This window comes from Pteropus alecto, unplaced genomic scaffold (genome assembly GCF_000325575.1).
Source record: "Pteropus alecto unplaced genomic scaffold, ASM32557v1 scaffold155, whole genome shotgun sequence".
Lineage (NCBI taxonomy): Eukaryota > Metazoa > Chordata > Mammalia > Chiroptera > Pteropodidae > Pteropus > Pteropus alecto.
The window spans coordinates 13,555,357-13,566,604 of NW_006438113.1; the positions used below are offsets into that span (position 1 = coordinate 13,555,357).

At 50.9% G+C, this 11,248-nt stretch overlaps 1 protein-coding gene across 1 annotated transcript in view; it reads left to right on the top strand.

The window, feature by feature from the left end:
* LRRC20 (leucine rich repeat containing 20) overlaps window positions 1-11,238 on the top strand; it is a 72,411-nt gene extending 61,173 nt beyond the window's left edge. The window contains exon 9 of the mRNA XM_015592168.2: window positions 9,737-11,238. Coding sequence (XP_015447654.1) covers window positions 9,737-9,891 — 155 coding nt within the window. The 3' untranslated portion in view covers window positions 9,892-11,238. The remainder of the gene's footprint in view (window positions 1-9,736) is intronic.
* Window positions 11,239-11,248: the final 10 nt, after the last annotated feature.

Below are 11,248 nucleotides of genomic sequence, written 5' to 3' on the forward strand. Positions count from 1 at the left end.
TAGGATGGAAGAGATAGTTTTTTCACCAGATTCTCTTATTAAGCCTCACCAGGAAAACCAGCGACACTTGAACTAGCTGTGCATTCAAATCATCCAAAGAACTTTTAAAGCCCCCATGTCCAGACCAGACCCCATGCCAATTAAATCGGAACCTCTGATGGTGGATTTTGTTCTTGATGATGTTTTAAAACTCCCCGGACAATTACAATGTGCAGGTAAGATAGAACCACTGAGTTAGACCAGAATCTTCAATCAACCACCACATTCCATCCCTGAAGAAGCTGTTACCTCCCTCTTCCTCCTCCTTTCAAGGGCTGTGTGTGTGTGTGTGTGTGTGTGTGTGTAGCGACATCAGGATGAAATGAGCAACAGCCTGGCCATGAGAGCGGACAGTTGGCTGGAAGGGTGAGAGTTGAGCTCTGTGTACTTGCCTCCTTTCCTTGGGGTTCCTCTTTTTCACTGACCTACTGTCCCCTGGGCCCTGGGCACAGTGCTCTGATGCCCCAATGCCCACAAAACCCCCTTCTGGTTTCCTTGCAGCACAGCCTGCTTACCTGGCATTTTCAAAAGGTAACGGAGAACATATAGATAGTAAAACAATGGGCCAGTTCCCAAAGTACAAGTTTATGCCAAAGAATCCTCGTGTAAGTGGAGAGGAGTTGGCCTGAGTTCCAGCACCTTTAATTCAGGAGCCTGCAGTCCTGCCTGCTTGGGCCACTCAGCTTGGCTCACCAGTGGTGTGCTGGAGGCACTCCCTCAAGTTCAATGCCTCACCTTGGTAGCTTGAAATTGGCCATGATGGGAGTGTTTACACCACAAAAAAACAGCAAATGCTACAAATCAGTTTTTTTTCCTCCTTCCAGGGTGCAGATTGTTAAACATTAGCCAGCACCCCACTGACTCAAACCCCCCTCACTTCCTTGCTATCACTGATGTCCTGACCACTCACCGCATCCCCACCCCTACCCCCACCACCTTCGACTCATTTTGTTTCCCAGAAGCTGGTTTCCCTCGCAGGTCCCTACCTAACTCATCCCCACCTGGTAGTTATTGTAGGAGCTTTTCTTCTTACTTTTCCAGTTGCAAGGGAGGTCTTATTTCTCTGCCAATGATTTTAAACCTGAGCAGAAAGAGTGGTAAAGTTAGTATCAGCATCTGTAATTTCCAGGCATGGAGAAGGGTTTATATACAAAGGAGCCATTCACACGTCCGCCAGCACTCAGGAAGAAGAGCCTTTAAGGGAGGTAGATACTTTTCCATCTGCCTGTCTTATCACCCCTCACTTTCAGACACTTGACACACACACAACAGATTAGACAGTTCTAGTCCTCCGTGCAGGCGTCAGATACAGGCACACTGCCAGTTACGAAAGAGGGAATGGCAGATACTTAATGAGAGACAACAGCAGAATTATCTTTTTTTTTCCTGAGGCCCTGCCAGAGAGTCTCAGGGAAGCAACTGGAAGAACTAAAAGAGTCCTGGGAGGAGGCTGGAGGGGTGTTGGGGTGCAGGGCCTTCCAGTGGCCCAAGTGCAGGTAGGGAGGTGGAGGAAAGGCGAGGGAGAACAAGGGACCTTAGTGGGGAGGAGAGATGGCACAGAGGAGCAACGACGGAAGATAAATGCCAGTTATAGGCTACGCAGTTTGAGTTACTTATTTGGCTGTCTCCAGAGCAGCCAGTGACATCGTGTTATTTCTGAAGAGAGTTGTTTTGATCTGGCTTTGGTTGCATATCAGATCCCTGCTGGAGAGTGTGCAGGAGGCAAGGCTGTGGGCGGCAGGGGCAGGGGAGCGGGTCCTACTTGGTGCCCATCAGCACACCTTTGCTGGCCAGCCTGGGGCAAGGAGAGATTTTGCACCTTGGTAACCCCGTCCTCCTTGGGGAGCACCATATGGTCCCCTCCTCTATCCCCTGTGGCCCCATGAAGCCAAAGGACCATTTTAAAGATGAAACGTTGAGGTTCAGAGAAGTTAGAGTCCTGCCTGGGGTTGCACAACTTTAAATAGCAGATTCGAGTTTAGGGTCCAGGTCTCTGGCCTTGTCCACTCTTCCAAATGGCCCCTTTCATCAGGGGACTTAGAACTCCCTGTTCCACACAGCCTCCCCCGAGGGCCACAGAACTCAGTTCGCAGGGTTGTCAAGGACTTGTGGTGTCCTCCATGCTTCCTAAGGGCAGGAGCTACCTCTGTTTTCTTCCTGCGCCAGCCCCACCAGGATGCTCAGTCCAGGACTCTGGGGCTGGGGGAGGCTCAGTCACTGCCTCCACCTGGCTCCTGCCATGCCTTCTGAATGGACAGACCCACCATGAGTGAGGACATGACTGAGTGGCCTCCTTGCTGCAGGCATGATTCCCTATCCTGCCAGGTTGCCATAGTTTGCCTGCTTGTCTCTTGTGGCATTTTAAGTGGAGGCATGAAGCTCAGCTCAGCTCAGCTCAGCTCAGCATAGCCTTCTTGATCTTGGTTGTTTTGGTCTCCAGGCACCAAGAGCTGTGTCAAGGCTGAGGAATGGGGGCCATCTCTGGCTGCGGGGCCAGCCTGGATTCTCAAGCATGAGTGCTTCTGCAGCCCTCTGGGAAGACTAAGGTAGCCTCACAGGTGCCACCCACAGGCCTAAAACACTAGGGCTGGCATTGCCTCTGAATCTTTACCTAGTACCCCAGGGGCCGTTGTAAAGAGGTCTTCTGAAGGTGTAGGCACCACACTCCCTGGCTGGGATCCCTTGGTGATGAAAGCAGAGAAGCTGGAGGGTCTTGAAATATCAGGCATTCTGGCCAGAAAGAAATGTAGTCTAGGCCAGAAGGGGGACAGCCAGGCATGTGTAAACTCTCAGTGCACTGCAGCCTGGGCAGGGTAAGGGATGCCACGATTCATTTCCAAGGTGCCGAGGAAGCCAGAGAACTTCAGACCTGGGCCACCAGGTTGGAGAATCTTGGGTCCCAGTTCCACAAGGGACCTTCTATGTCATGGGGCCAGGCCCATGGCTGGTCTTGGCTGGGTCACCTCTGTGCTGAGAAGCTCACGCAGTCCCCCTAGCCGCTTCCGTGGGCTCTGACCCCACCCTTCCTCTCAGTATCCTTTTAGATCTGGGCACCTCAGGTATGAAGAACGAAGCTCTGAAGTGATTGCTTTTTTATCATCTGGCCCCTTGCTGGCACCATTGGCATAAACGAGTTTGCCAGTCAATAGTACTGAACGGAGGTCAAGCTGACCTTGGGAAAGTAATTTTCTTTAAGTACTGTTGACTCCGATTCTGTTGTTATTGATTACACTTCCACAGACATAGGTGGAAGTTTGGGATGGCTGCCTGCGGTGGGAGGAGGGCTGGATCCGTCTGCACAGATGAGAAGAGGGTCACACAGGGCATGGGATCACCAGCTGCAGCCTTGTGAATTGACAGAAACAAGCAGTGGACTATGTCCCACCTGCACCATCATTTGTGGTGTTTAATCCAGGTCCTATTTCCCTGCCATGCGCCACTGAGTGGCTTTAGTACCACCCAGGATACCAAGCCTCATAACATAAGTTCATCACCACCACCAGACACTTGGCAGCCATGAGAAAGTCAAAGCCATCATTTGTGGTGTTTAATCCAGGTTGGGGTCCTATTTCCCTGCCATGGGCCACTGAGTGGCTTTAGTCCCACCCAGGATACCAAGCCTCGTAACATAAGTTCATCAGCACCACCAGACACTTGGCAGCCATGAGAAAGTCAAAGGAATATTACTTTGGCTTCATAGAAGAATTATAGACCCTCGCATCCTATATTCTACAGTCACAGGCTGAAAGAGATTAGATAATCCTGAATGCCTTGTGAACCCAAAGCCTCTAATTCTCTGTAATAGTGAAAGCTGGAATCAACCTGAATGTCCAACAACAGAAATGAGAGCTTAAGTGTGGTCCCTCCATACCATGGACAAGACGCAGCCATAATGATGTCACTGACTTGTAACCTGAAAAGATGCTTACAGTGGATCATCAAGAAAAGCATGTTATGACATAGTATCCAGGAGGCCATTTTTGAAATATAGATGTGTGTATGTACATGCATATTAAAAGAATTAATATGAAATATTAATTTAAAGAATTGGAAAGGCAATCTACCAACACATTCCAGTAATTAATTCTACATGAAGGGACATCGATGATTTTATTTTATTTTTGCTCATTAATTTTTTTTTTATTTTCTAAATTGGATTTCTAGTGCCAAAGGGGCAGTGTCCTATCACAACTGGTCCACAGAGGCCTGGCCCCGACTGGCAAATGTGCACAGAATGGGTCAGGCCAGGGGAGAGCCCCAACTCGTAAATGTACTATGGTCACCGAGTTGTTTAATAAAACAGTGTTGATGGTGGGTCTACTGTGTGCCCATTCCAGGGTGATCCTGAGCCTTACAGAATTTATGATGTAATTCAGGAGCTAAGACATTTATTCATTCATTCATCCAACAAATTGTTATTGAGCACCCTGTGGGCACTGTGCCAGGTATCGCATTTATAGGGGTGAACGAACATTTTTCAGGTTGCAGAGAGTGATACATGATACAAGACTGATAGGAATTTGGTTGGGACTGAGGGAAGTGACAGAGGAGGTGGCCTTTGAGCTGGGATTTGAAGATCAGCAGGCCATCAGTGAGTGGTGATGAGGGCATGACCCACGAGAGACGGGGGAGCTGAGGCTCTTCTTCTTGTTCAAGTGGGCCCAAGAAGCCTGGCTTCTCTTCCCATCAAGTGGCCCCTGTGCCCTGTGGCCTTGGGAAGCTTATTTAACCTCGCCAAGCCTCAGCTTCCCCATCCACAAAGCGCAGGTCATTTCATATCCTCTCCACCCTCCAGCCATCTGCCCCTGTTGTCATGCAGATCATTTCATATCCTCCTCTCCACCCTCCAGCCATCTGCCCCTGTTGTCAGGAAGCTGCGAGTGTATACAATCTTCTTAAGCTTTATCCAGAAATTCTAGGTTGGCCTCTTGGGCTTGTCGCTTGCTAGCCTGGCTGCTCTGGGTTCTTGATTCTGCCAGCCTTTGACGTAGTCTGGTGGTTCCATTGCTCTTTCCTCTAAGCAGCTCAAACAACTTTAGCAGTTAAGTCAGGAGAAAGAGATGCATCTAATCCCTGTCTTGTACCTATGAAGGCCTATAGCTAAGTAGTAGATGTGGAAATGATAGGCTGAGAACTCAAGCAATGCTGCTGTCTCTAGGCCTGGGGTCATAGGGATTTGTTCCAAGGCTGGGCTGCAGCTGGTCTTCATGCCATGCAGCAAAGTTAGGGCAGGGGCATCCCATAGAGACCTTCCTACCACCCTCATGAGCACTGGCAACTCTATAGGCTGATTGCCTCCCTGGCTGAGTGATGGAGCCACAGAGTTCAGAGAGAAAACTCCTTAGCAGCCCCCTAGTTCAACCCCTTTTGGAGAAACTGAGGCAGAACCAGTGGTCCCAGTGGCAGGTGGGGAGATGGGGTGAGAGCAACTCTGAGCCTCAGCCCCCATCCCCAAAGTGAGACTATATTAACAGTTGAGATTATGACACCCTCAGCCCAAGGTCCAGCCCGTAGTGAGTTGCCCCTTGAAACCTCCCTTTTGTGACTACCTTCTGGGAGCTGAGGAGCCAGAGATAGGATCTGGCCTTGGCCTTGCCCCTCTGTGTTGTGGGATGAATCACATGGACTTTGGGATTAGGGACTGTCCAGCCTCCACCACTCACTGGCTTGATGACCTTAGGCACTGTCAAGGAAAAACTAGAGCCGAACAATAGTTAAAGCAAGAAAACCAGATTTTTTTGCAGGACTATTGCAGTGAGAGAAAAGAGACCTCAGAATAGAACTGGGCTCAATTGTAAATACAGCATGGAAAATTGGGAATTTATAGCCGAGGAGCGGGGGGTGGGGGGTGGGAGGCGCGAATCAGTGGATAGAAAATTACTAAGAGGAAAAACATCATGGGTAAGGGGAGATTCTGGCCAAATGACCTCACAGGATTCTTGCTGAAGGCAAGGGTGATCAGACATCACTTGGGCAGTGGAGGATGAGGAACCCGGTGCTCCCAGGGCATGCCAAGGGACTGGGCCCCTGAGCTAAGAAACAGAGCCTGGCCCTCAGGGCGATCAGAGCCAGGATGCCCCAAGGTGCTAAGGGAGGGTGAACTCCTGAGTGGGGGGTTAGCTGCTGGTTCACAGGGTGAGGTGGGGGGAAAGCGGCGGGGGCGGAGGGGACTCCTACACATCGCTTCTCTGTGGTCTAAGTGTGTCCTCCATCTCAGCATCAGCCTGGCTGCCCAGTGGCTGGGTGATCTGGGCCAAAGTTGTTTCCTCCCATTGTGCCTCAGTTTCCTTAACTTCCTCCCAGCTCTGATGGTCTCTTTGATATGATCTATACAGTCCTGGCCAGCACTCCATGCCTCAGTTTCTCCAAAAGGGGTTGAACTAGGGGTCCTCCCATCTCTGATGGTCTCTCTGATATGATCTATACAGTCCTGGCCAGTACTCCATGTAAATGAGTACCTTAAGGGAACTTCTGGTTCTCTCAGCAGAGACCACATCCAGGGCTTCTGACCTGTGAGTGTGAGTGAGGGGCTCAGGAGCTGTAGTGCTTTTAGGAGAAGTCTGAGGCTCAACACCTCTTTCCTTTCCACATGATCTTTCATCTCAGTGGTGAAATCCAGCTGAGACGTTGCTGGCCAAGCTCTGGGGCTGGTGTCTGCATGCCAAGAAACTAGGGCATGTCCTCAGAGATTGAGATGGTGCTTGGCTGGTGTGCTCCACCAGACTAGCAACAGGAAGCAGGGGGCCCTACACTTGTTGAGTGTGTGTTGCTGGAGCACTGAGCTGGCATACTGCCTCCCTGCGAGGTGACCAGAGTGACTCCCATTTTATAGATAAGAAAGCTAAGGTTCAGAGTTCCTGCCTAGGGCAACACAGTCAGTTACTGGAAAAGCCAATCTTATCTTTCTGACACCAAAGCTCTGTTTAGCATCTTAACCACCTCTCCTCACCTAATATCACAAGAAGTGTTTGCCTGGGAGTGTTTGCCTGAAGAAGATGGTGGTCAATGGGCTACAAGTTTCAGAAGTGTTGTCATGGACAAGAAGGAATAGGTCTATTATGCACTGTGACCCAGAGCCCAGAGCAGAACCAGGAGGCATGGAAGATTCCAGAACCAGTTTGATAACATCTCCAGGAAACCCTTTCACACACGGCAGATCAGCAAGGAAATGCCTGTCGTGGGAACCTTAGAGATCTCAGAGATTCTGTGTTCTGTGCTCCTGGCTCTTGTTGGAGTTAAAGTTCCTGAGCGGTGGGAGGGAGCTTTTCCTGGCTGGGGGGACCAGAGAGGTGTGAATGTCCTGGTCAGGGGAAGCCAGACGCTCCTGGGTCCCAGGGAGCCCTGCAGAAAGACTGTTTTCAATCTCTCATAACTAAGGGGACCCCTTGGAGCAGTGGTCCCCAACCTTTTTGGCACCAGGGACCGGTGCTCCTATGAGACTCTAAGGCCTGATGATCTGAGGTGGAGCTGAGGTGGTGATGCTAGTGCTGGGAAGCGGCTGCAGATACAGGTGAAGCTTCACTTGTTTGCCCGTCACTCACCTCCAGTTCCTAGCAGGCCACTACCAGTATGGGTCCCTGGCCCCAGGGGATTGGGGATGCCTGCCTTGGAGGGTTCTCACAGCTGGTGGAGGGGGGCATGCCAGGCCAGAAAGCCATATGGGAGGCAAGTTACCTAACCTCTCTGCTCTTCATTGTCCTCATTTATAAAATAGAGATAATAGTACTTAACTCACATGGCTATTGTGAGGATTAAAAAACAACTTAAAGATCTAATAAATGTCAGTTAAACAAAAAAACCAACTACCATCAACAACAAAATTTGATCTGACACCACGATCCTGGAGATCTAAATCTCTGCAAACTCCCACCTTGCTGGGAACATCTTGGGCTGCAGCTTTGGGGAGAAGAAGCCCCTGGGAACTCCCCTGGGTGCTGAGTCACCTGCCAATTCAGGTTGAAGCCTGTAGGTTGCTTTCTTCCCTCCCATCCCCACCTGACCCATCTGGGCATGAACATTGTGGATCTCGCTGTGGGCCAGCTGGCAGTAAACCTGGCAAGGCCCCAGCTCTGGTGCTTAATAGCTGTGTGCCCTTGAGTGTCAGTCTTTTGAGCCTTGGTTTCCTCATCTGTACAGTGGGCAGAGGAGCATTCGTGCTGCTCTATCCCCACGGCTATGGGAGGGTCAAATATGGAAGTGCTTTATAAACTTCAGTGACATGCACATATGAGGAACTGTCCTGGGCTAGTGGTGTCTCCTTTCTTTTCCCCAGAAGAGCTAGGGGGTAGATGTACCTCAGTTACCAAGCCCAGAGGGGAGGAGTGTATCTGTTTTCAGGGGATTCAGTCACAGGGACTCTTTCCAATGGGTGGAAAGCACAGCCTAGCCTGGGCTCTTCTCACCCCTTCCAGGCACTGCCTACTCCTCACTGCAGGGCTCCAAGGCATGTCAAGGGAAGGAAACTGCAGAACCCTCCCTGAAGGTTAGGGGCTCCATGTCCGTCAGCCTGGAGGTAGGGGCAGGCAGGTCCAGGCAGCCTCTTTTGAAAGCCCCGGGGCAGCAGGGTGACCGGAGCTCCTGGTCTACTCAGGAGTTCTAGAGAGCAGTTAGATGAAGTACACACACATAGCCTTAAACAGAGCAGTCAACCCTGCAGGGCAAACATCCAAAGACAGTGTCTCACTAGCACTTAAAGACAGATGGAGGTCACCTGGGTGTCCATCGCTGTCAGAGCGGAGAGATAGAGTATGGTGGGGACACAGGATGGTGTTCTAGGCAGCAGTCAAAAGCAAATAGATCAGACATACAGGGGCCTTGTGGGTAGATTGTAAAATATGGGTTAGTCACCAGCTCCATTAGTATTGGACACTGACACACTTCCCCACTGAAAGGGCTTCCTGATGGCTGATTCCAGGGCTCGGGCAGTGAAGAAGGCTCTAGATGGGCCTTACTGGAAAATAAGGAACTGCATCTAAAAAGTGCTAGGGCATGTCAAAGGTCACCGGAGCCAGATTGAAAGGGTGGCTCCCACTGGCCAAATTTGGGACAATGTGAGTACCAAGATAATTAAATAATGACGTGTAAACCACTAGAAACATAGGAGTCCATATTGATAATAAATAGAGAGAAGGGAAGGCTCTTGCTTAGAGTAATGCTGAGGGACTGCTGGAGTTGGAAAGTCATCATTTTGTAACCAACATGAAGAACAGATCCGGCAAGAACCATCAGCGGATGTTAAATGTAGGGGCAACTGACACTAAAATTTTGCTATGGAGCAGGATATTTGCATACTTTTAAAACGTGTCCCCGCATTTTCTTTCTCCATTCATCCGTTGATGGACACTTGGCTATTGTGAATAGTGCTGCTGTGAACATTTGTGCACAAGTATTTGAGGGCCTGTTTCCAATTCTTTCATCTCTACTTAGGAGTGGAATTGCTGGGATAAATGGTAATTCTGTGTTTAACTTTATTTTTGGGATGTTTTTCTGCATGTGGTTGCAATGCCCTGGTGGGCCCTGAGGGCCTGTCACCCGGGGCTGGGCGCCAGGAGCTGAGCCATGTGCAGTGGGTGATGGAGAGCTGCTCCCACCATGTGCTCTGGCCTCCCAGGCAGAGGAGTGTCATTCTTATTGTTCCGTCGTCCTTCTCTGCCTGCTTGGCCCCAGGATCGCTAACCTGTCCCTCTCTCCCCAACAGATGTGCCCGTGGAGAAGCTGGCTGCCATGCCTGCCTTACGCAGCATCAACCTCCGCTTCAACCCACTGAACGCCGAGGTGCGCGTCATTGCCCCGCCACTCATCAAGTTTGACATGCTCATGTCTCCGGAGGGTGCTCGGGCCCCCCCACCTTAGACCCTGCTCCTCATGCCCACCCAGCAAGGGACAGAGGCCACCTGGCCTGGCACCCTAAGGAAAGAGAGTCCCACAGGCCCATGGGAGGCCAAATTTGGGGAACTGGGGGTGGGTGGGCCAAACAGTGCATGGTGGGAGGGGGTGCAGCAGTCCGGGATAGATAGCTTAGAGCAGTAGTGGCCCTGGAATGCCCAGGGGAAGAAGGCGAGACAGGGGCTGGAGCCCAGACTCTGGGCACTCACAGTTTCTGTGCAAACTTGGGCAGATCCTCCCACACTCTGAGTTTTGTAATTTGGGGAAAGGGGTGGTGGGGGGATCTTTGCCACCTTTGGACTCCTCGGAGGCTTTTTAGGGAACACATGCCTCCAAGTTACCTTCAAATCCTCGGTATCTTCTGAGTCCGTGGCTGAGCATCGCTGAGCATTTTTCTGGCTCCTATGGTTTGAGGCCTTGTTTCTAGTGCTGAGAGCTAGTCGCTGGCCTTAAAGTAATAGAAGACAACCTGCATCTATTTATTGCTTCCTGAGAACTGATGTGGCTGAGGCCTTTCACAGCACTCCATCCTCGGCCTCGTGGGTCCCTGGATTGGCGGGAGCCTGAACCAGGAATCATGGAAAAACTGCGGAGAGAACGTGGCCCAAAGCTGCAGCAGGGCTGACAAGAGCCCAAGGATCAGGAAACTGGGGAGCAAATCAAGTTAGTTCTCTCCTTCCTCATAATTAAGAAATCAATGGGGTAGCAAGTTCTGAGTGTTCCATTCAGGTGGGCCTGGCATCACCCCTTGAGCTTCAGGAGAGGTGGCCCAGAGAGAGAAAAAGCCATTTGCACCTGTGCTACCCTCAACACGGTCTCCCTCTGGTAGCTATCTGGCTGCCTTGTCATCGTTCCCCCTGGAGGCAGAAGGCAATATGATGAACCGTTGGATTTGTAGCCGGCCAGCTGCCAGGCTCCCCCCCACAGCCCTGATAACCTAGTCATTTCTAGGTCCTTGGCCTGCAGTTCAGTGTATAGCCAGGCAATAGGGTGACCAACCATTCCTGTTTGCTCAGGACATGGGACTTTCACCCAACAAACAGGAACAACAGGTCCTACGAGGAGAGGGCCTGGGGCTCTTTCTTCCTGACTGACATCTGTGGTTTGGAGAACTCCTGACATCTTGATCCCTCAGGTATCTACCTCCCATTTTCTTATCTGTGGAGCAAGCATATCAGACTCCATCTGGTCTGGACCTTTGTCTGGGTCTGTGAGAGACACCTGAGACCCCAGGACTTGAGCAAGCAAGGCCACCCAAATCCTACACCAATAGGCCACTCTCGCATTCCTAGGGTTAAGCTGTTCAGAGCTCAGGCCACCACTC